The sequence below is a fragment of the Mya arenaria genome, chromosome 11 (assembly GCF_026914265.1).
Source record: "Mya arenaria isolate MELC-2E11 chromosome 11, ASM2691426v1".
Lineage (NCBI taxonomy): Eukaryota > Metazoa > Mollusca > Bivalvia > Myida > Myidae > Mya > Mya arenaria.
This window is the reverse complement of record NC_069132.1, coordinates 42,866,481-42,893,032: the sequence shown is the minus strand read 5'-3', so window position 1 is coordinate 42,893,032 and position 26,552 is coordinate 42,866,481. Positions and strand designations below refer to the sequence as shown.

Sequence of the window (26,552 nt, the reverse complement as noted above, 5' to 3'; positions counted from 1 at the left end):
ACACGATTGCTAATCATGGAATTAAAACAAAAAAGAAACTGTACAAGAAATTATTTTTTCATCAATTGTATAAGACCAAGGAATCATTTGGATAGCTTTATTTAAATATTCGACATATGTTCTTCAAGATTGCTTTTTTATCTTGCCTAAATATTATATTCCAAGTGGTATTTGTAGGAAAGAATGTTATTTTTCGAAAGGAAACTCATGAATAGTCTATATACACTTAGCTGCTTAGTGTTTGTTGATTTATATCAAAAACGTTTTGAAATATAGACATAGTCTCAAAACTTTCCGGACAACCCTCGTAGCAAGGACAAAACAGTGTTACAGCAATGACTATGAAATTTTAAACCTCAAGACAATTTCACGCTATTTTTTCATTTTAATTCGAATGCACAAGGACAGTTATTGCAGTTAATTAGTGCCAAAATGGCTTTAAGGGATGACAGATGAGTGACCGCGGCCGCGTTAGACACTTGGCCGCTTATTGCATATATACTTTATATAGTAAAAACGTAGGGGAAGAATTTGGAGTGGCCGGGTAATACAGGTGATCGCTTAATACAGGTGACCCTCTTACCAGGTTTGACTGTTAAATAGCCTAACTTATTGTACACAAAATAAGACACGCAACAGCATACTGAGCATCAATTATATTGTAAAATTTAACTCTATGTGTTGTTGATTAATATATATTTAGAGGATATTTTCTGATAATAGTGTTTTTGTTTAAATTTAACGAATGTCATAGGAAAACATATATTTTACAAGTGACGAAGCCTTGAGTTAAAAAAGTTTCATGTAAAGATTTCGCGTGGTTGTTAACCATTTTAAAGGTTATATATATAGTATGATTATAGTGGATGGGGTAAGAAAAAATATTGGTAAATTGTGGTGTGAATTTTTCTGAAATTTGGTACTCGATCCAATTATCGATTATTCAAGAGCTGAATATTTCGGCTATGATTGGTTTTGATGGTCAATTGCCGCTCTGTCAGCTTGGCAATAGCCTGTCAATATTACAGAATGAGCATTTGCGGCTATTGGAACGTTATTTAGTGGCTTCTTATTTAAAGAGTTAATCTCAATTCAGGCATGCTGAACATTTCTTCTAACCCTCCTGGATTGGTTAACAGCTCAGTCCATGAGTCTGGTTTATATTTCTAAGTGTTCTAGACTGGTTCACTGCGTCACATTTTCTAGTCACATTTCGATACACTAAGACTGGTTCACAATTCTATGCCGTTCCAGTCTGTTCCGTGGAAGAATGGGTGAACCTTGATTTCCTCCACCCCATGTAGCCCTGCCCCAAGACGTTCGCGTGGGCTGTATACGAGTAACTGTAAAATAAAACATCCAGAATTGTCTAACAATTTCAGTCACATGTTAACATCAAACATACTGGTTCACAGCCAATGAGACTGTTTCAGTATTTCTAGTTCAGGTTCTTGACCTTCTCGACATTAGTTGACCATTTCATGTTATTCCACCCTGTCCCTGACTTGAGCTTACGTCAGCCCCGAGTTCATTTACCACTAAACTAGAGGTGTTTGTGGTGATCTTTTGCAATTTGGTTCCCCGCTTGTACTTAATGCGCTGCGATCAAACATTGATACAAAACTATAAAGTTTGATCATAGTTGCAATTGTTTGCCCTAACTAAACGCAGGGAAGGATCAAACGAATCACAAGGACAATTCCCCAGGCTTATGTCTCATTCCTTGTAAATAAAACAACGTTACTTCAATAAATCAAGAATGCCATTGAGCAAATGCCAATACTTGTCTGCTGTTATTTTTCAGTCGAACAAGTGGCATGCACACTGTCACTCAGTTTCATTCATAAGAATATCTTAAATGTTTAGTTATTGCCAAGGGTTTTGCAGGACAAAGCGGCGAATAACATCAATATTATGACAATAACTCGCTTTGGTTTTATTTTCACAAAATAACAATTGATTTAAAATATATATCTAAAGATTTGTTTAATTCGACAGCTACAACCTTGGTTTCAAAACAAAAGCGCCATGAAATACCTGCTGCAGAAGAGACCTGGCTTCTTGTGTGAGGTGGTCAGGTATAAACAGCTGCGTGTGGGATGTGATGCCCCCAGGGTGACAGGATAACAGGCTCTGGAAATATTCCCAAGGAAAATATTACATGTTAGTACAACACGCTGATGCCAAAACTATTATTTTGTTCTCAATCGATCCATGTTACAAAGCATTCAGCAGCAGACTAGTGATAAATGAAAGCGCAGTTGAGCAAACAAATGATCGCATTTCTGTTGTGTTTGAGTTGAATAAGGGGGTATAGCTGAACACTTATTTAAGCAGGATTTACAGGATTTGCTGTACATGTATATGTGTGTATTGTTTCTGGCAACATAATGCACCAAGTTCCATTTGAATACCTTAAAAAAGGTTTTAACAAGATGAGCTCTAATCTGCAAATGCTGTAATCTGCAAATGCTGTGATCTGCAAATGCTGCAACTGCTGTAAAATTTAGGTAGCTTAATGTTTAACCCAATATGTAAGACACATTGCAAAGGAAACGTGCACCTCTAAAATTTCTCAATTGCTTCTTAGTTGTTCTCATTTGGTCAACAGGTTTGAGTGTTCTAGAGTGATGGGACTTTCTACACTTTTACAAAGTTTCATTTTGAAAATGTTTACCAAGTTTCATGTTTATGTCCTTAAGTTTTGTTAGATTTTAAACAACAAATATTTGCATGGAAAAGGGTAACTTTGAACCCAAGTATTTGGCCATTAAGCACAATAGTTTTGCTTAAAATAAATAAATAATATTAGTATTCCTTTTTGAAAAAAATAATAATAGTCAAGCTTAAACTACTATATGCTTTAAATTAAATACTTTCTGGTGATTTATTGAGATTTATCAGTGAAATAAAAATGATATTTCACTGTTTCAAACTGGGAAATAACAATTAACAACATATTTTCACTGTTTTGATGTTTTAACTGTTTCTTTTTTACAAATTAAACATCAGCACACACAGCCCTGAGACAGAATTATAATGAAAACATTTTCGAAATGACGTTATGTTCGCAAACAATTTTTGCACATTTCTGACAAAACTACAATGAATTGACATTTTATATCTTATTTAGGCATATAATAAGGAATTTGTTTGTTTCAATCTAAGATTGCAATACATTTCATCTTGAACACCAAAATGAATATATAGCTGTTAGTGCTTACTCTGTGAAGTATATTTCGATCTTACTCTGAACAAATTATTATCTTTTATATAGCTATCTTTGGGATAAGATCATAGCGTATATAGTAGTCTTCTCAGATCAACGTGTTTATTTACTAGCTTCAGCCGATAAAGCGGCCACAATGCTTTGACAACTATTGATTTTTTTTTCTAAGAAAAACAGAGAAGCAGTGCATGCCTACCCTTCCAACAAGCAGCTCGTACAACAGCACTCCAAGGCTCCACCAATCACATGTCTCTGTGTAACCTCCAATACCCAGCACCTCTGCAATAAGAGTTTCATAGCTCACAGACACCATTTCCACAAAGATTTTGCATGAAATTATCTGGATAGTTTTAATCATATTTTCATTGTTTTGATTTGCGAGCTGAGTGTGCCAGGCAAACTACACCGTGTTAAATGTGGCAACATTCAGTTTCCTTGAGCAACCAAATATGTATAGCTTCACTTCGACCTTTTTTCATTTACGTTGTACCGGTAACTATAAAATGCTTATAACAATATTATTTTGTAACTGCATTTATAGCATGGTGAACACAGGGATTGGGTATGCAGGCTATTTTGCTAGCTTCAATAATGAGCGTTCAGGGATACTTGTTTATTATTTTGACATTTCTTAGGTATCCCTGTCTCCAGTTTTCCATAGTCATAAAATTGTCTAAAGGCTCTTTGAAGGCCATCTAGGTAGACTAGCTCCTTTGTAATTTATTGTAACTGACTACATTATTGGTTTAAATAGTTTTTATCTTAAATAAAAGTTTTTAAAAGATAAACGTAGTTAAAGCATAATCAAAGAGTTATATGTGGTAATCATACACGGAAAATAAACAAGCGATATATAAACACATAAAAACATGACAGAATTGAGAAGGAAGCTTTGGTACTTATACTATGCCTTGCTGCTGTAAACATTTGATTACATAATTCTATAATGCTTTTTGGATGTGGTTTCAATCAAACAATAGACCTCCTACTCAGCAGAAGGACACTCTACAGTTTTGCTTTAAAACCTAGTTTAATAGGAATATTGTAAAAGTGCCGCTGTATATCCAATATCTGGTTACATAATACATTTGATATACATGGCAAAAGCACCCCCAAATTACCAGCGAAACTTGGTAAATTAAAACAATAGTGTGTGTTTTTATTTTATAATAAAGTTAGCGCCCTTTTGAGCCTAAGCAGACCTAAAAAGAACATGGTTATCAATTTCCATTACCACCAAATTTGCAGTTTCAACTTCATAGAACTTGTCAATGAGTCTTTGTGACTTATAAGTGAGAAATCTGGCCTCAAAAGAGCGAATGAGGACAAATGTTTAATGAAATCGTAAGTTCTTCAAATCCAGGAGCATCAGGGGGTTTCAAGCCCTTTTACCTCCACAAGGGTACAAGCCTGGACTCGCAAAAAGGGTCTTGTGCATCACCAGTGGCAACAACCCTGGTAATACTTCATTTTTTATTTCTTATGACTATTATATAACAGACATCACACAATTTGCTTGAAGGACTTTTGATCCATCAAATTAAGGTAAAATTGTGACTTTGAAGATAATTTGCTTAACTTAAGTCTATGTTTTGAACATGGAATTGAACAAAAACTGTTCAAGAACTTACCAGGAGCAACATACAGATTGCTGACAGCATCAAAGTCTGTGACCTCATCTACCTGGTTAACCTGACAGAAGTAGGTCAAGGTCGCATGGCCCTGGTCGCCTAGCAACACATTGTCCGGCTTCAAGTCCCTTCAAATACACATGTAATGAACATGCTGAAGAAATTGACAAAGATCATATTTCATGTTATAAATCATTAAGGTGTGTCTGTGTAATTGGTTCTTTGGTGATTCAACCATACATCGTCAAAACAATAAGGAAAAATATATTACTTTAATATTTATTTCATAGATTAAAGACTGTATTTGTGACAGCGGCAATTAATTAATGATGTGAAATTATACCTTGAATAATCGGTTCAAAGCTTAAATTTGAGTGTGAGTTTGGTTTGTGGTCACCAAGCCAGACAAGTTGGTTTTCTCTGGGAGCTGTGGTTTTCCCACAACACAAGACCACACTCTCTTGTAACATTGTGCCAACGAGGTGAATAATGTAATGTTGTAACAACTTGTTTCACAATCGTTGTTAAACAAATATGTAAAAACTAAGCTTAAATTTTCAAATTGTCTTGACATTCTTTAGATTGTTAGGAAACTGCCTAAGATCATTGAGCAATAAACTCAGCCCACAATGTTTTAAAGCCTATTCCATAAATAACATTTCACAAGAATTTTTGGACTCTTTGAATACCCTTTATCTCAACTTAAATTAAATCAAAATTCATTAAGTCTTCCATTGATCTCACCTACAAATAATTCCAAGGGCATGCAGTCTGGATAGAGCTACAATGATTTCAGCTGCCCACCGACAGATGAAGGACTCTGGAATCTTGACTTGTTCCGGGTTTTGAGCGGATATATCAAGCTGTTCAAAAAGGTGTGATATAGTCCTTTGCCGAGCCTTCATCGGTGAACTTGACTCCTCCACAGTCGAAGCAGATCTACTTAATTCCGTGGAGTTTAATCGTGGAAGAGTCAGTTTTCTAGGAGTGGAAATATCTGATGATGTGCGCGACTTTTCTTGCGAGCTTTGGTGAGAACTGTTTAATGATTCATTATCGTTATCGTCAAAACCATTGCCAAAGTTATGGTCGGTTTGTAATAAATTGTTAACAACCAAATCACTGTTATTGTTCAAATTAGATAGCTCAGGCATTGGCAAACTATTGTCAACAGATGGCGTTTCTGAGTGACTGTCTGTGTCGCTATGGCGATAGAAGTCATAGATACTAGGCTCCTCAGTTTGTGTCTTAGTTTCAATTTCTGACTCAGTTTCACCTTCTGTCTTTGTTTCACTATCAAGAATTTTGTCTTTTTCGAGACTTTCTAGGTCGGGTTTCTCATTTCCCTCAAAATCTATTTGAGACAGCGTCCTTTCTACATTTCTCAGCAAAGCTTTTGAGCTTTTTATAATTTCATCGTCACTACTACTAGTACTAGTATCTGCTTTATCATTTCTATCACTTTTATCATCTAAACCTTTCCATGGTTGGCTCTGTGTGTCCTGATTGTCTAGAAAATATGGTTCAATATCATTGTTTATATCTACATCACTTTTGTTCTGAGCCACATTTTGAGCATCTGGTTTGTCTGTTGTATAATCACAGTTAAAAACATCCGTATCACAGCCATTTTCATTGACTTCTTGAATGACCTCTATATTGTCTGATACATTACTATCAACTCTTAAAAATCCATCACCACTATCAAAACTATTAATGCTAAAGTTTTCGAGAGGTGTTTTTTTTGTGTTTGTGTTTAAGAGGTCTTGAAATTGTGCACCAGAGGAAATTTGACGTTCAATTTGAGGTGGATAACTTGTGGATTTATCTAAATCATCATCCATGTTTTCTTCTGAAGAAAAGCTTGTAAATCTTTGATATTGCACTTTATTTGTATCATCAGTTGAATCAAGAACACTATTTTCATCAACATCATCATCAGTATCACCCACTATTGCACTATTCTGGTTATCATTCTCAACCACCGGTGAAGAAATGTCACTAAAAACCATTTTTCCGCCATTAAGATCGAGCTGAAAATCACTCACACTTAAGTCTTGTTTAGCTCCAGAAGACGGCTCCGATAAATACACATTACCCCCCTCCTTATTAAACACAACCTGATCTCCTAACCCACTTTTTGTTTCAATAGGGGAAGTAACTGCACTATTCCCATCCATAGGGGAAACAACTGCACTACTGTCATCAACAGGGGAGATACTTTTAATATCACTCTCTAAAGGAGAAGTAGGGGAAGTAACTGTACTTCCATCAGAACCGTTTTCCTTAATAAATGATTCCCTCCTGTTATCAGAGTGATGTACCTTGAACCCAGTGTAAACATTCTGAAAATCCTGCCCATGCGTCCCCTCCCCACCCCCAGGCCCACCCTCCCGGGCGAGGTCCTGAGCTGCCCGTAGGTATGCCCCCACGTAGTCCCAGAGTTTGCCTCCACTTGCGTACTGAAGCAGGAGGTAGATGGTGCTCTTGGTCTCATAAAACTTGTGAAGGTTCACCATATATGGACATGAGGTGGGGAGAACGTTGCGACGGTTTCTGTTCCCTTTTGCTGATTTATACAGCCTCTGAAGAATTAAATAATACAGTTATATGCAGTAACCAACACAAGCAAAAATATTATCCTTTGATTATGTTGCATTTCTTTAGCTGGTCACTGTTGAGCAATATACAACCAAATGTCCTATGAAACACTATATTAGCATAGAGCGTCACCAAGGTCCATGTGTCTAGAATTTGGCTTCTTCGCTATGGAATCACAAGGACTTTCTGGAGGCGGGGCTTAACATTTCCTGCTCTTTTTCTATTGGTTAATGTAATCTATGTTTCCTGCTCTTTTTCTATTGGTTAATGTAATCTATTTTTAACCAGTAAGCTCTATTTTAATTCAGGTCATTGCTTAGGTAATACGCTTGATGTGGTACTATCATATAGGGCTATGCCTATCCAACTCTGACTCCTGATTCTTTATATTAAGAAATGTTTTGGTTTAAAGCATATTCTATTCAACGTTATCAAAACAACTCTGTAAAAAGGCTAGTTATTCTAAAAGCTTTTAAGTATTTAACCAAAAAACATTTTACAAGAATATATTTGTCCACAAGACCAATAAGAAAATAGATCTTTTCAATGTAAATTTTTCACAATGAGAGCCCGACCCCAGTGTACCAAGGGGCATAGCTGTTACACCATAACTAGAGCTGTCACAGGAGTGACGAATACCCCCAAATGCCGCCTGGACACAGGAATGGCAAACCATTCCTTTGAAAAGAGGCCATAACTCCAAGGTTACTGCACACTGCATCTTCTTTTATCATGCATGTATTGTTTGTCCAGAAACCGTTTTTCTATTTTCGTAACAGTGCACAAAAACCTTTACTCCACTGGCCCCATTTTCAATCACAAGAATTGTCTTCACCGAGGCTGCCTATACAGCAAGTTTCATCACAATATCTCATGCCCAATTAAAGTTATGAAGCAGAAACCAAGCTTCTATTTTTAGTAACAGTGACATTGACCTTGGCCCCACCAGACCCAATATCGAACTTGACCTGTATCTTCTGATGTTACACCTGTGTACCAAAAAATGTTCAAATCTGTCAAGCCTTTCATGAGTTATCATTCGGAAACCATTTTTCTATTTTTAGTAACAGTGACCTTGACCCCACCAGCCCCAATATCGAACTTGATCTGTATCTTCTGATGTTACACCTGTGTACCAAAAATTGTTTAAATCCGTTTAGCCTTTCATGAGTTATCGTCCAGAAATCGTTTTACTTTTTTAGTAACAGTGACCTTGACATTGGCCCCTCCAGCCCCAATATCAAACTTGACCTGTATCTTCTGATGTTACACCTGTGTACCAAATTTTTTCCAAATCTGTCAAGCCTTTCATGCGTTATCGTCCGGAAACCGTTTTTCTATTTTTAGTAACAGTGACCTTGACCTTGGCCCCACCAGCCCCAATATCGAACTTGACCTGTATCTTCTGATGTTACACCTGTGTACCAAAATTTTTTCAAATCTGTCACGCATTTCATGAGTTATCGTCCGGAAACCGTTTTTCTATTTTTAGTAACAGTGACCTTGACCTTGGTCCCACCAGCCCCAATATCGAACTTGACCTGTATCTTCTGATGTTACACCTGTGTACCAAAAAAATTTCAAATCTGTCAAGCCTTTCATGAGTTATCGTCCGGAAACCGTTTTTCTATTTTTAGTAACAGTGACCTTGGCCCCACCAGCCCAAATATCGAACTTGACCTGTATCTTCTGATGTTACACCTGTGTACCAAAATTTTTTCAAATCTGTCTAGCCTTTCATGAGTTATCGTCCGGAAACCATGAAAACCGACAGACCGACAGACAGACCGACCGACCGACATGCTCACTCCTATATACCCGCTCAAACTTCGTTTGTGGGGGTATAATAATGGGGCCTTGTTACATGTATGTGTTTTGTCACTGTATACATGTGTCCAAAGTGGTATGCACCAGTCAACTGTATCAACGGTCACCCCAGGTCCGGGGAATGGCGACTTTGACATTCGATCCAGCCAAGCCAGTGTAAAATCTCTGCCCTGCGGGAATAAACTGCTGGTAAAATCCCCACTAAATGCCCGCACCCCAGAGACCCTAGGTAAGGACCCACTTTTTATGGGCAAAGACAAAACCAACGCATTTATCCGGCACTGCATAGCCACCTGAAAGCTTAAAATACCGCCCAATTCCCCCGCTATCCCCGGTACACCCCCAGCCTGGGGGCCGTGGTTACAATTGACTGGTTCATTAAGTGTATATCTTAAAAAAACTAAAAAACAATGTATGGTTAATAGTACATGAAGTAACATTTTAATGATTCAGAATGAGTGGAGTGACTGAGTGAAATAAAATATGAACATTCGGTGTATACTTCCTAACTTTATATCTTTAAACATTGTCACAACATTTGATTAAAATTGGACAAGAAATGTTAAAGTTTGGTGGTGAAAAAAAAATTCAAATTCTGATGATTTGCAAATTGATCGAGATATGCAAATAAATTTTGTCACAATATTGGTTTAATATAGAAAAAAAAAGCTAAAGAGGTGACACAGTAAAATTGGTCATTTTGATAATTCAAGGGATATAACTCCAGTATGTACTGTGTGATCTGGATGATCATCATGATACTGTGTTTAATTTGAAAGAAAGGTACAGGAAAAACGGTATTGCTACCTTATGAGATGATCATTGATCTCTGTAAATCTTTTAGGACCATCCAGACATTTGATATTTGTGTGTGTTCAGCTCGGAAATACACTTACAATCCTGTTCAATGTCAGTAATTGATATTTTCCATAAATGCATTATTTAGTAAGAAGTTAAAGGTTTATGACTCAAAATTCATATCTGTTATATTGATTATAAACATGAGTATCTTTTTTTTAAAAAACGAAAAAACATTTATCCACTGTCTACCACAGAATAAATCCCACAACCTTTAATGACATAATTATCCAGTGTCGTCAAGGACCAGGATGAATTTGTCAAATATTTAATGTTCTTCAAATTTCTTTACTTCCCTATTTTTGCTATATGACTGTATTCCATGTTTTCATCCAAAACATAAACCACAAACCTTGATGACATAAGTCTCCTCTGTTGCCCTATCAAGTACCAGGATGACTTTGTCAATGGTTCCCAGAACTTTAAACTTCTTCAACTCGCTGGCCGGAGCCCGCAGAAAGGTCAGTGAGGGGTCAACCTCCGTTGAGGGGCTCAGGGTGCTGTCCATCTGGAATTAACACGAACACAATTCTAAAAAAAAAGTTTTGTTAGAAGATGACATGACATTAACATTTGACTTCATAATTATACGCTAAAATGAGTCCTATGGAGGCAGTCACGTTTGTGAAAAAAACAAACACAAAAAAGTGTTTGATGAGTCGACATGATAACAATACTGGGAATTGAATAAGATATCAATATCTTAATTCATCTCAAAAAAGCAGCAATATCCTGCATATGCACAGTACTTGACAACAATTGTAAATGTCACGATTCATCACAGAACTCGATCTTTTTCCCTGACATTGTCACTTGGATTACCTTTCCTCTAAAGAACCCATTTTCCCCCTGGACCTATTAACATGGTTTATAGGTCTCTGTTTTCACTGACTTATTCATTTTTATTTCCTTTCTTGCAATGAGCTCGTTATCCATAACAATATCACTTATAGAACCTTCCTCCAAAGAACTTATTTTTGCCACAAACCTATTAACATGGTTTAAAGGTCCATGATTTTGCCAACGATTTCACTTGTATAACCTTTCATCCAAATAACTGACATTATTACTTATAATACCTTTTCAAACACTCATTTTTCCAAGCGATATCACTAATATTACATTTAGGTCAAAGTAGTGTTTGAAAATCGGACTCCATTTGCTATCGATAATCGAATCGAATCGGACCAAGTATTTCGATTTACTATCGGACAATAATCGAAAGTTCATAATATCAGTAAGGAATACATTCTTTATACATAGTATCATCATATTAATTTATATGGTTTAACAATCAGTATGTGTGATGCTATAGTCATGCATTTTGCAACAGTAAGTAAATATCCATAAGTTATGGACCATAACGGTGGTTACCTTTTTCTGTCTTTAATAACTGAACGAAAAATATAACAACAAAACACATACTTAATAAGTGCACATCAATTACAAAATGATGCACATCACATCAAGTAAGTTATCTTAGCATTTTATCCATGTAAAGTATATTAAATATTTGTTAACCAGCTTAACATTTAAAAACCTGTAATTATGAAGAGTTCATTAAAGTATCTTACTTTAATAAAACTTTCACAAAAAAGTAAATTTGTTAATAACAAATGATACCAAAAAAACCCAGAATGCATCGAGCCGGGATCCCTGTTATTTGCAGGTAATACCGGACCCACTACACCATAGAGACAGATTATTGAGGTTGTATGAAATATACAAACAATTAAAAACAATTTGTAATATTGTGAGAGTTTGTAATTTTTAAAGCAAAAGTGTTTACATTCACCAAATTTGTGGAAGAGAGTGACTTCCCTTGTTAAAATGAACTCAACGAGAATTTACCGGAAACAAAAATTGACATTTACGCTACGTTTACCGCATAACAAAAATACGTATTTATCGGAAGTAACATTAGCGACATCGATTTTGGCCAACCACTATCGATTGTCGCCGACATAGCATTGTCAGCGATGATTAATCGATAGTGGTTGGCCAAATCGTTTCATCACTAGTCCAAGGGAATCATTTTTGCTAACTTACAATGTTACTAAGTTATATTACCTTTCCTCACAGATCTATTTATTTGACAATGTCACTTATATAAAATTAAGTCCAAAGGAATCATTTTTTCGCTGACAATGTTACTTATATTACCTTTCCTCACAAACCTATTTATTTGACAATGTCACTTATATAACCTTAAGTCCAAATGAATCGATTTCACTGAAAATGTCACTTATGTTACCTTTCCTCACAGACCTATTTATTTGACAATGTCACTTATATAACCTTAAGTCCAAAGGAATCGATTTCACTGAAAATGTCACTTATGTTACCTTTCCTCACAGACCTATTTATTTGACAATGTCACTTATATAACATTTAGTCCAGAGGAATCATTTTTCGCTGAAAATGTCACTGATTCTATCTTTTTCTCAAAGGACTCATTTCTGACAATGTTACTTATTTTATCTTTCTTCCTAAAAACTCGGTGAAAGTTAAAATTAAATATTTTCATCATTTTACATTACCTTAAAAAATAGCTCATAGTTAAACTATCACTTAATTTTTTTTTATCAATAATGATTAAAAAACATATTAAAAAGAAATCAAACATAACAAACCTGAAAACACCTTCAATAAATGGGAATTCTTGCATTTACGAAACAGATCTCAGATGGAAACAGAAACCAGATGACACAATGACAAAAATTCCCATGGCAATATCCTGCAGAAACATATAAATCTGACTTTTCTCACTGTGGCAAGACAATCGAGAAGTTCTTTTATTTCATTCTGATAGAGTCATTGACCTAAATATGTAAATGTGCGAAAGAATTTTATGGAGAAACAATGAAATTCCATCAACAGCAATCTAATAGCTAAAAGCACTTACAGCCAGCACAAGAAACATAACAATGATTGTGCATTCTGATATAACTGGGAAAAAAGCTTCAAATGTATTTCAGTTACCATAAGTGTATGTTTTGGCACACAATTTTATGGTAAAAGTGAGAAAACATGGGGGCATATATACAAGATTGACTACTACTGAAACCAAATTTGCTGGTATTAACACCTAATTTGTAACTCCAGAAAAAAAAGACATGCTTTCTGAAATATTGATTATAATGTGGCATGTTTTTAAACCTTAACCTGACTATTTAAGCCACTAGATCGCGCTAGGGAAGGTTTTTCATGGTATTTTTAACATGATTCACATCTAAGAGCCTTTTATTCTAATAGTGGAATAATAACAAAGTCTTTTGCCTAAAAACTTTTTAAATAGCTTCTTAGCAACATTTCGAAAGAAATGGCAAAGAAAATTTTATTGTACCGTGCGAAGAAAATTACTTGTTAAATGTCTAAAATTTGAAAATCCCGGGGTCATGAACTGCAGATTGTAAGGAAATACATGTGGCAGCGTTTACTTTCCTGTTTTGGATTGGAAGGTTGAACAATGCATAACATAGTAAGTAACTTTTAGCATCTGCTCTGGTGCTTGCTTAGTTCAGCTATATTTAGCACAGGTCAGCATCCCTCTGAATGAGAGATAGTTTATCTGATTAACACACCTACAAAATTCTCCCTACAAGGATAGGGTTTTTTTGCAGCTTTAAAGCTACACTCTCACAGATTAAACGTTTTGACAACTTGTTATTTTTTGTCTTGAAATGAGCAGTTTTTTGCATAAATCTCTGAAAACTAGTGATAAAAGACTGATGACAAAAGATCAGATCGCAGATTTTCATTTTTCCTCTCCAAAATTGATATTTTATGCATTTATCTTAAACCATTAGTAACGGTTTAAGCCATAGAACATTAAATTTGGAATAGATACCCATTCTGCAATTTGATCATTTGTCATCAGTCTTTTAAATCACTAGTTTTCATTTCACAGCTTTTAAAGCCAAATAAAAAATAAATTTGCTTGTGGAAATTCCTGCTGTAGATGTATTCACATTATAAAGAAAAAACATGATAAATTGATAAAAGATAAATTGAGGATTTTTAAATGAAGTCCAAAAGAATTAAAAAAAATCTGCCACTTTGACACAATTCTTTACAATTAAATTTTACTATTTCCACAACAGGGCTAGTATTCAATATTGAATCTTCTCCTCATCCTTAGACATGCCTCAGTGATTCTATTCAGCCTATTATTGGTCAGCTAAATATACAAGCCAATCAAAACACATAGATTCTAGTCTTAAAATTAAGTTCAATCTAAGTTGCTTATTGAATATGGCTTCTGGAATCTTTTTCGCTGACGATTTCTATTTCAATATTTTAACATACCGCCCATCTCTGTTCGTCAGATGCCTCGCTAGCCAGGTGTCTGTTATAAAGGTCTTCAGCCTTCATTAGGTACTGGGCCGTCTTCCTGCGCACTGCGTCTCGACGACTCTTGTTACTGTCACCTGTAAACCAAGCATGTATACCAAAGTTATTACTATGTACAGCCAGAACATGTTCTAAACATTCACTAGTTAAATGACTGCCGCTATGAGATAGCATTACTGCATTCTACGTCAAAATGCCTCTTGTAAAAGTCAACTGTAAAACAGAGTGTATACCAAATTTATTATAAGTATGACCCAAATATGTTCATCAGAAGACTCACCAGCCAAATATCGGCCATTATGAGATAATGGCCATCTTCCTGCATTCTACAGAACAACGCCTCCGGTTATTGTCAACTGTAAACCAAGCATGGCTCAGATACCAAAACTATTACTATAAAATTTCAAAATCTATACCTTGCACTCCCTGCAATAGTATCCCCACACAACTCTTGTATGTAGCGAACGCCAGCTCAAACTGGCTGCTTGCTTCATACTCCTGAGCGAGACAGATCTGCCGTGCAGCCATGTGGATGTAATCATCTGAGTGACCCAGATCCATTGTTGACACGCTTTCCTTGGTGATTGAACGCTGGCGAGCCTGGGAGGAAATAAACTTGGATGGTTTCTGAAATGTTAAAAGAAATAAATATATGAGTACAGTGATGAAATTTTATCTTTTGTACAAACTGAGTTGAAATGTGATTTTTATGTAAAATCTGTGATGAAATGCGAGTTTTCATGTACAAACTTAGTTAAAACCTGCATTTTTATTAACAAACTAAGTTTAAATTGGCGTTTTTATGTCCAAACTGTGTTGAAAAACTGTGTTTCTATGTACAAACTGTGTTGAAAAACTGCATTTTTATGTAAAACTGTGTTGAAAAATTGAAGCTTTATGTAAAAAATGTGTTGAAAAAATGAGCTTTTATGTATAAACTGAGTTACAATTTGAACATTAAATACAAAATGAGTTGAAATGAGATATTTGTTTTTATTTCAACCCCAAAAGTAGTGAAAATATAGACAGTTCCTTGGTACCATTATAGAATGTAAAATACTGTAGTTGAAGAAATATCACCACCTTTGTCCTATTGCTTGATTCTAACCAAAAGAAATATCTCTGTTTCTCCAAAAAGCTGTTGCACAAATGTCTAAGATATTTAAAAAACAAACACATGCTTAACTCCATGAATGTTATTACACCCGAATAATTATTGTGATAAAAAATAATGTTATGGTCATGTTGCAGATCAAATTTAGACTTTAAAGGTGTTTAAAAGATATTATGACATTTTAATCACCTTCGAAGTTTTTCTTGGTGTAGACATGTTGCTTGAAGAAGATTCTATACTTGCAGAATTACTAGAAGTGAAACCAGTCATCTGTGAAATGTCAAGGTCACTTTTCCCCACAACGACCTTTGACCCGATGCTTCCCTTCCTAGGGGTCATCTGACATAAGGGGTCAAATTCGCTGACATCTTGAACGGTGGACTGAGTTGATTGAGAGAGAGTGCTGGAACTGGTTGAGTCGGTGAGTTCGCTACGTGAATCAATGGAAAACTGCAATAAAAGGGAGGTAACTCAAATATTCAACTCTGAAAATAAGGGAGGTAATTTCTAAAGCAATTAAGATTAGTTTTTAAACAGAATGGTGCCAACATTCACTCTAACATGAATAAATAATTTTATTATTTTCACTATTTTTTTTACATTTTTGATATTTTGAAAACAAAATCAAAATCAGCCCAAATCATTGCCGCATCAAAATATTTGCAATCCTTAAAAATGACACATATGTTAGGACCCATTTATGATTACACAAAATCCATTTAGAAAACTATATTTAAGACAATACTCACATCTATATTAAGAAATAACATTCTTGACCTTTACTTAGATTACAAACTAGCATGAAAAATGATGTTGTGGTCGTTTGGTTTCCAATATTTCCACAGAGGTTTAACACAAAGTTTCATATTTCCAATTTAATATCTCATCTCTCTAGTAAACTATCATTTTCTCATCATATGCTGTAACACCTGATCATCATTCTTGCTTACATTCATAACTAGCCACCATCAGACATATATGTCAGTAATAAATCCAATATTAAAGCATCCAGTTTATAATGAGTCTAGAATGAAACTTACATTAAGTGTATTGATTTTCTGATAACATTGAAATTCATATAAGGTAAGAGCTAAACATGTTAACAAAATAGTACAATGGAGTATATCAATTTCAGAACCTAAAAGGAAGTTATAATCAATTAGCATCTTAAAGCTACACTCTCAAAAACTGACCTTGACCTTTTTTGTCTCAGAATCAGCTCATTTTAGCCTTCAATTTAGTAATATAAGATAACTCACAGTAGAACAGATCTAAATTGTTTGGTTAACTGCTGAAAATTTGTTAAAGTGTGAGTAACGCTTTTAGCCATAAAACATCAATTTTCACTGGTTTCCAGACATTTATGTAAAAATTGGCTCATTTCAAGACAAAAATTAAAAAAATTAGTAACATTGACTTCATGTAGTTGAATGGAAAGATTTCCAAGGCAGAACAATGATAATGATAGTACTTTTTTACCATATTGGGACTGGGGCCAGGGCTTAGAAATTAGAAATCAACAAGAAAAATATAAAACAATAAACAGAAAGGATAAACGTTTGTTTCTTTAGTAAAACATCAACACTTTCATACAAAAATGGATAGGGGTTCAAAAAAAATTGTTGTTTTTTAATTCAAAAACGTAAAATTGGTAAGTTTATATTAACAAAGGGGGATAAAAGGTATATTTAGCATTGCGATGGGGTCAAATTCTGTACCTGAATTTTGGACCAAAATTGGTCAGAAAAAAAAAAACACAATGAACAATCATAGAACACATTACATACTGTTGTTCAGGCTCATGCCTCCAATAATAAGATCCCTGAACAGATTCACGTTTAATCATTTCCCAGAGGTCTTTCAACCAAAATTTCCATTTTATAGTAATAAAATTAACTGCCAAATTTTCATTTTGTCAGTAATGGGTTTTATTCCGTGAGTTTTAAGACGCTCACGCATGCACACTTGCTTGCATAGAGATATACCATAGGTATTTCGCACTGAACACTATGAAAGTTTGCATTTTTTGTCTATCTTAAGATGAGTTGGCACTGGGCACAGCCTAGCCAGCAGACTCAATTATTTAAGAAACCATAAAACATAATCACTTACTTAGCTAGCTTACTGTAATATCATGGTTGTAATCAAGTTTCACATTTTCTAAGAATATTTATTAATCAGAATTTATGTTTATGCTTCTATATATGAATGGAATAAATATTATAAATATTTTTTATTTCTTCCATTTCCTTAATAGCAATACAGGCAAACCCTGTTTGCTCAAACTTCCAGGGACAGGCGAAAATACCTCGAGCCTCGGAAAATTCGAGCGAAGCGGGAATGTTTACCTTCAGTATAAGGAAATCGGTCCTTAACATCTAGTTTAAGCCAATGAGGAATTCGAGCCAACGGGTTTGGCTGAATTTGTTTGCCTTTGATCAGTATTACAAATAAATTTATCACTTCTGGTAAAAGCTGATAATCATGTTTCCTTTTAGCATTTATAATTGTTTTTAATAATTTTTAGGGATGTAAACGAATATTCGAATATTCGATCAAACGTTTGGTATTCGAATGTCAAAGTCGGTATTCGAATATTCGAAAAAAAGAGCAATGATACTAATTCTCAATTAAGAGAATAAAAACCTTTTGCCTACAACACAGTTGTTGTTTATAAAGTTTGTTTTGTTTTTACAACGACACCCAGAGGTGTGAATGGGATGACAATACACTAAACACTCGTCATATGTCATTTAGGGGCCTATCGTCGGGTACTGTAAAGAGTCCCCCTACCTTTACAATAACTGACTCTGAATCAACTTTAACACCAATGTTTTGTCATGGTTGCAAATTAAGGTGTGCAACATAGCTCAAATCGCAGTGATGATATGAATGCCATGTGCTACAATAATGTTGCTACATATATGTGCTTTAAACTGTTTTCCATGTGTCGATATAATGTTTGTGCTTTAAAATGTAAATGTATAGTATAGCGTTTTAAGATATACTTCCTCTATTGTTGAATAATAGATGAGTCAAATCCAGATATGTTTTTGCTTTATCATTTTACTAGTTCCCGAGTTGGTTTGGGTTTTCCATAGTTATATTTATTCAATTTACAGGTCAATCTCAGAACGAGGCTGTTCGTCCTACGGAAATACCCTCCGTTGGCGCAAAACGCTATTTGACTAGGAATCCATCTAAATTCACAGTGTTTACAAATATAAAGGCACCGAAATTGAAATTATACGATTTTGTTGTTTGTCTGTTTATATTGTATTGTTTTTTTCTTCCAGAAAATTGCGAATGTCAAATTTGGAGAAAATGAGGATCCGCCGCGCGTACTGGCTACGACAAAGTATAATAAAATGCCGCGGCTATTACTTAAGCGAATAATAATGGTAGTTTACTACATCTTCCAAAATATGTATTTCGGAATTACCGAATATTCGAGTATTCGAGTATCAATTTTGCCATTCGTTTGCATCCCTAATAATTTTCATTGTAATTCATGAAGTCATTTTCTCCCACGCTGGAGATTTTGTATATATGTCTGTCTGTCTGTATTGTTACTAGACTGAATATTTACACAAAGTGTTCATGTACAATGATTCTCTAAAGTATGTTACATTAACAGTTATGTATATTTGTCCACTCGAGCTATGGCCTTCTGGATGTTTTGTAAATAAATCTTGAATCATGTAGTTTCACTCACAGACTGTGGTTTTCACTGTATTGCATGTTGTAAAATATCGGTAAAAATAAATTTAAACAATATGGATATGGCATGTATGCCCCAGGCCGAAAAGAAATTTGCCTTTATCACAATTACAAACATTTAACAAACCAAAAAGAAAACGCACACACAACATAACAATGAAATTTGCATATCACGTCACTTTCTAATTGCTGGTTAAATTTAATAAAACATCGTTTGAACCTCGTTATTTTCAAAATTATCTGAGACTCTATCGTAGTTATATACACACTTTTATTTATTTTCCATCATTATTTAACCCTATAAGAAACTTGGCTTTAAAACAAGTTCACAGAGAATGAAAAAACAAGCAAACAATATATCAAATACATGCAATCATTTTGATATTCTGATTTTGTTTTCAATTTAAACATAACAAAGTCAGTCTATTGTTGTAGTTTAAAAAAAAAGTGGAATTACTAAACAATTACAATTCAAAGGCTACTCCAGTAATTATGTCCCTTACACCATAGACCATGATCAGAAGTTAACACTTGTTACTTCCCTTGTTTTGAATTTTGCCATGTCTGTTTAACAATAGTTGTTACAGTTATTAAAAAGATTATTCTACTACTATTTGCCTCGTTTGGTTCCTCACTGGCACTATACATGTTATACCAATTTGAATATCTTGAATGGTTTAAGAGTAATGGTCACAGCCAAAGTTTTGCATAAATAACAAAACCCGAAATCGACGACAACATCACCCAGGCTATATCAATTATTAAACTTTTAAACCTGATGTGAATTTCTATATGTGAAACTATACCTGCAGCCCAGCAGTATGGTGGTCAAGACCATCAGTGGTCAAATTCTGGTCATCTCCAGTTGATGTCTCGGCAATGTCCATCTCTGTTGTGAAATATGGAAATAATCTTTGTTCATTACAACTCTTGGCAGAAACCTTCCTTTATTTTATACTCAGTACATCGAAATGTCATGGAAAGCATTTGTGACTGGCTTTGCTGTTATGATTGGACTTAGGAAAAAATTCTACTGACTCTACCTTTTATTTTTTAGACTGTTGCCCTAAACTCAGATAATTTTTAGGCCTAGACTCTCTGAACAGTTTCAAGCTTGATTTTCAAAATTTAACATTCATGCAACTCTTTTATGTAGATATATCCAAAGCCGAAGGTGTTGACTGCTGTTTTTATCCTTTAAAGTGTTGACTGCTCCCTACCATTACAAGTGTTGACTGCCTCCTGGATCCAGCTCTTGCTGGTACGGAGGCCTGACCCCTCATCCTCCCCATCCTCCTCTTTATCCTTCCCAAGGGGGTCAAAGAATGCAAGATCAGACTGAGGGAGGGGCGTCCCCAGGGTGGAGTCCACATCTGTATCATCATCATAGGAATTTAAGCTGATGTTGTCAGGAACTGCAGGAAAGTTCCAAACACCTTCAAGTAATGGCTCCTTGTTATTGTCCCTGAGAATTAAGGAAAATTCTTTATGATATGCGTTTCTGGTGGATTATTTAGATTTATCATTGATATAAAAATAATATTTCACTCTTTCAGTGTAAATAATAATTCAATATTTTTCACTGTTTTCACATCTATGGTACTAACCAAAACAAATATCAGTACACATAACGACGTGATTTCTAAAATGGTATCACATGTGAATACAGTTTGGTGCATTTTCCTGATAAAATGCAATTAAATGTCTTTTAATACCAATTTTAGGCAATCCGCATGTAATAAAAAAGGAAAGATTGTTTGATTCAGTGCCATCGGTGAAATATTTCACCTCTGAACAAGAATGGGGGGTGGGGGAGAGGGAGCTTATGTACCCTCGCCATTGGGTTATACCAGTTGGGCGAGCATGCTACAGTTAACAGTAATTCTACGCAATTTAAAAATTATTTCTGGCATCATTGTAATCAATAATCAACTTTGATTTAACTTTATGTATGTTCAAGAGTAGAATCTGAAAGTTTTGATTGGACAGTTGAATAAATTGGCCAATACACTTAATGAATCACAGAGGCATCACTAAGGATAAGGATAGGTATTTTTTGAATACGGCCTCTGTAGTAGAATGTAATTGAGTTTCATTATAAATTCAAAAAAATAAAAATGAGAAGATATGAAAAAGTTCTGTGATTATATGCACACTTAAAATAAACCTTACCCCTGCAACTCAGTTTTATCTGTCTCCTCATGTGCTTTGCTGTCAACAGCTTCACTGGTGCCTGACTCCGGACGTGTGCCTGACTCCGGACGTGTGCTGGTCTGGTTTCCTGCAGAAAGTGAATAATCAATATATTTATAACTCAATATCAATGATGTCAAGGCACAAAAAAACTCAGGGCCAGGTACTGTTGATTCAGTGTAGTAGTTAAGGGCATTGCTTACTGCTTATGTGCATAATCACTGCTAACATTTGTACAAAGTTTAATGTGATACTCTCTAAGACTCTAACAGTTTTAAAGTTGAAAGCCAACCATAAAAGTTTTTATGTCATCTTCAAATGATCAAGGGGAATAATTCTAAAATAATTATAGCCAGAGTTATCGGTCAAAATATGTGCATCTTAACTACTATCAGAGTAAACTTTGAATATATCTTCCAACAGTTTTTTAGTAATGCCCAAGGTTGAAATTTTGCATCACTTTCCAAGACAAACAAGAGCAGTTGGTGTATACCACATCATAAATGCTCCGTCGGAAGGCAATATTTTGCTTTGAATGAAGACTTTAAACAATGAACACTTCACTATTTCTTCACCATTTTAAATGAAGCATAGCACTGGCTACGCCGCTTACGGAGCCCCACCCCCCCTTAGGTCTTTTACCAGAGTTTGATTGAGGGTTTAATTTCTTAAAACACTTCGACAAACCTTTTCACAATACGGCCGTCTGACGGAGCACTGTCAAAACATTATTTCGGAAACAGGTTTGTCGAAGTTGTTGGTGAAACTAATCACCTTATTAAACTTCGAAAATAAAATGAAGGAGGGGCTCTTTAAGCAACATAGACTGCCTTTGTTTTATATAAAATAATGTAGGAAAAGAAAAGTTATCTTTGATTTAAGTCTTCATTTGAAACAAAATGTTGCCTTCTGATGTAGCATATATGATGTCATTTATCAAGTGGTATACACACACTGAAGAGGCATAACTTGGTTTTTATTACAGTTAAGGGTTATGGGCCTTGCTACACATGTGCATATGTTCACTGTAAGATGTTTATGAAGTTTCATGTGGATATCTTGAACTATGTTTCAGTTAGGCACAAGGTTTTAGTTTGGTGTGACTTTCAGACACCAGGAAGCATAACTAAACAACTATTACAGCTAAATTTATGGGCCTTTTGTCTCTGTTACATGTGTACAAAGTTTTATGGGGATATCTTGAACAGTTTTTTGAGTAATGCCCAAAGGTAAAATTATGCATAATTTTTCTAGACAACAAGGGGCATTACTTGAAAGTTGTAACATATTAGGTTATGGGCCTTTGCTTAACATGTGCATATTATCATTGTAACTTGTGTACAAATTTCATCACTATTCTTTTCCAAACATTACCTATAGTCCCTGGTACTGGGGCAGGGCTGGCCTGGAGAATATCGAGTCTGGATGGCTTCAACACTTTCCCAGAGAGACCTTCAACTACCGTACCTCCCTGGATAAGAAATTACAACTTTTATTTAGCATGTGCTGCTTCTTTTAAATTGACTTTAAAGGAACTATATGTTAAGAAAAGATTTTTCGAAACTTTATTGAAATGGAATTATTTTACTTACCCATCAATAGAGAGAAATAATATTCAGAATGATCTATTGATATCATACTCAAAATGACCCATGATTTAAAGTGACACTCTTATTCAAAATGAATACATATACAATGTACATGCATTATAAACATAAATTTTGAGTGATAAACCTTAAACTACTTACTAAATAATGCATTTATGGAAACTTTAATTACTGATAACAAGATTGAAACCGTGTATTTAATAGCTGAAAACACAAAAATAGGAAAAAGGATTGGTGAGTGCTAAAAGATTTACTGTGATCTACTATTGTCTGATAAGGTAGAAATACCAGGTTTCTGCACCATTCTTTAAAATTTAACTCGGTATCCTTCATCAGAACCAGTTTTCGACATTTATTCATCTTTTTTTAGCATTTAATAAACAATTGTATTAATTGTGATAAATCTTATTTGGGTGTAGGAGTGCATCTTTAATCATTTCAATAAGCATGCAATTAAAAACAATTATATGGATGAACGAAATATTGTATATATTATAAATTGTATATATTGATATCTCCAAAAATGTGATATGTACCACATATATGTGTGAGTCTAATCTTGTTAAGATTAATCAATGAATAAAATATATATGTTATGAAAGATTGTTATCATATATCTAGTAATATTCAATTGTTTTCACAATCTGACAGTCTTATAGCTAGCTATTCAGACTTCAAACACCTAACAAGTACACTTTTCATTAAATTGAACAATATGTTTAAATATGCATTCTTAACTTCTGTCCCATTGAAAATTATTTTTACCACTATAGCTATTTGAACAATTTGTGATGATTTATTAATAAAACGAACAGTGTTCACATTTCACATAAAATATATATATATATATATATGTTTATAATGAGACAGTAAAACACAAAGAGTCCCTATAAATCAAAATTTTAATGGGAGAATAAAGCTAAAAAGGTTTGCAGAATGTGGCAGAGATTAGTTAAGACAGCATACTTTTATATTTAAATGATTTCAGTCTATAGTCGTATAATGCAGAAAATGTATCTTTTAGGATAGAGTAGGACCTTCAAAAAACCATAAATGGTAAGGACACAAATTTGTTGTCAGGATGCTTTTCTCACAACAAGTAAATATGTTTCTTTATAACTTTTTTTACTCCAGAAACAGTTTGAAATATTTGGCTTTCTTGACCTGGAACATTTTTAGGTTACATTCAACCATTACTAATTTTGATTAGTGGTGAAAACTTGGCAATATGTAAGGTTGTCTTTAAAATATAAAAAAAGTCGATAAAATATACGTCTGAGGATAAATATCCACTAAACCCTCAGCTTCTTACAAAGTAACTTATATCACAGATTGCGTACCTCTAAAAACTTGCTGAAGACCATGGAACGGTACAGGTGACATTGACGGCCGATAAAGTTGAGTAGATCAAGGGCACTGGTACGTCGCTCCTCAATCACATCCGCATCAAACCGTCCTGAAGGAATGGAATTTGAATATGAATCCTTATTGTTCAAACTGTGACTTATTTATGGTATAAATTAGAAGATAACAAAAAAAAAATTATGAGGTATAGGAAAGTGTGTGGTGGTCAGTTAAGCTATAGGTGCAAATTTTACACATAAACTATGAGCATTCATCAACAATTCCCAACAAAGGACAAGAGTGCCGCTGAGCGAACGCTAACGCTCCTATGTTAATTGTAGTTGAAAAAGGGGCATATCTGAATAATTATTAAAGTTTTATGGGCTTCACTGTACATGTGTGTATTGCCTTAGGAAACACCAGTTTCAAGTTTAATTTGAATATCTTGAAAAAATCTTACTACATTATATTTATATATCTAAAGACTAATAGTCAAAGAAGCCAGTTACCTACCAAACAGTTTTGGTTTAGCAAACAATGGAAACTCCTCCCGTCTGTGCAGAGACTTGTGGAGACTGGACATGGACTTGTACAGCTGCTTGAAGTCATTGTAACGCTTCCATATCACAATCTGGGGCATCGCGGAAGGAAATAATGCTTAGGTTTTCAATATACAATCAATACCACCTTTGGACAATGTTATACTCAAATGACATGTACAGTTTATCCATTAAAATACATTGAAACATCTAACAATCAAGTACCAAATATGATAAAACAGAGCATAGTGATGGCTTCACGTAATAATGCAGATGCTTCAAATTCCAAAAGTTTTCAAAAGCAAATTTTTTTGGTGGTTTCTTGGTAACTTGATCACATATATAGTTTCTTTACAAAATGATGAAGTTACAATTTATGAAGTTTCTGTCTTTCTGTTTCTCTGTGAGATGTCCAATCATTGTTCAACATTTGAATCACATGATACAACATCATTTTCTCATTGGACTATTCATTTGGCATTCTGCAATCAGATTGCAGCTCGCCTTTATAATTATAGTGATGTTAACATTCCAAAAGCAGAAAAAAACAGCCTTAGCATTTTGGCGTGAGGCCATCCAATGATAAGTTAATTTACAATGTACAGTCGAAACTCGATGGCTCGATATTCTAGTGACCGGGCAAAGTACTTCGAGTCTCGTGAATATCGAGCCAAGCGGGATTGCTTACAGAATGCTATTTTTTCATTTGTTACATAAAGTCTTATTTACCTCGTTTGTTATTGGCTACGCTATCCCCGCAAGAGAAGGAAGAGTATTTATTGGGCATAGTTACGCAACCTAAATTTCGTAATATGACTTATTCGATTATTAGGAAATATAAATTTATTTTTTTATTTATAATAAAAATACATTTATGCAAAAACAAGCAATTGTAAACACAAACATAGCTTTCGATAATAATTTTAATTTCAGTCAAGCAATTTTAATCGATTAGCGCCTTGTGCCAAATGATAAAAGCCTTTCAGCTTCACTTCTTATGTCTTACTACAATCCCATTTAAGTTACATCCTGACGTTATTGGGAAATCTGAGTTTAATGAGATTGGTCTTACTAAGGGCAATGATCCATTTTGGCTATGAATTCGAGTTTATACAAGGTTACGTCCCTTGACAGACAACTACTGGTACCAATTCACGGTTGAATCAAACGGGGCGGTTACGTTGATCTACCCTATCCCAATTACTACCTCGACAACAGACCTTCATAGATTGCAATATAAGTATTATATATAAAATTTATATTTGTATATTACGTTGTTAAATGCAAACATTGTGGTGTAATGAATTTGAATTTATATGGTAGGGCGTACACCTATCATATGTATTGTATAAACGGTGTGTTAATTCTGCACAGACATTGAATAAATAATACGATTATTAGAGCTATGTATACTTCAAATATTAGCGCATTGGCTCAAAGGTTAATTTTTACATGCGGTTTAAAACCATATAATACTATGCAAAATATCCTAGTAAACCTGTCCAGTTGTCGATTTTAACAGTTGTAAGCAATATT

The 26,552-nt window shown here is 34.5% G+C and overlaps 1 protein-coding gene across 1 annotated transcript; it reads right to left on the bottom strand.

Moving 5' to 3' along the window:
• Positions 1 to 40: 40 nt before the first annotated feature.
• On the bottom strand, positions 41 to 25,117 carry LOC128207529 (ribosomal protein S6 kinase delta-1-like). The gene is made up of 15 exons (XM_052910488.1): positions 24,991 to 25,117; positions 24,474 to 24,589; positions 22,901 to 22,997; positions 21,506 to 21,614; positions 20,554 to 20,798; positions 20,140 to 20,222; positions 15,803 to 16,063; positions 14,916 to 15,126; positions 14,455 to 14,576; positions 10,499 to 10,654; positions 5,605 to 7,445; positions 4,861 to 4,988; positions 3,426 to 3,508; positions 2,038 to 2,133; positions 41 to 1,343 (listed from the first exon to the last, which is right to left on the bottom strand). The coding sequence occupies exons 1-15, from the start codon at positions 25,115 to 25,117 to the stop codon at positions 1,233 to 1,235; spliced, it is 3,786 nt and encodes a 1,261-aa protein (XP_052766448.1). The 3' UTR covers positions 41 to 1,232.
• Positions 25,118 to 26,552: the final 1,435 nt, after the last annotated feature.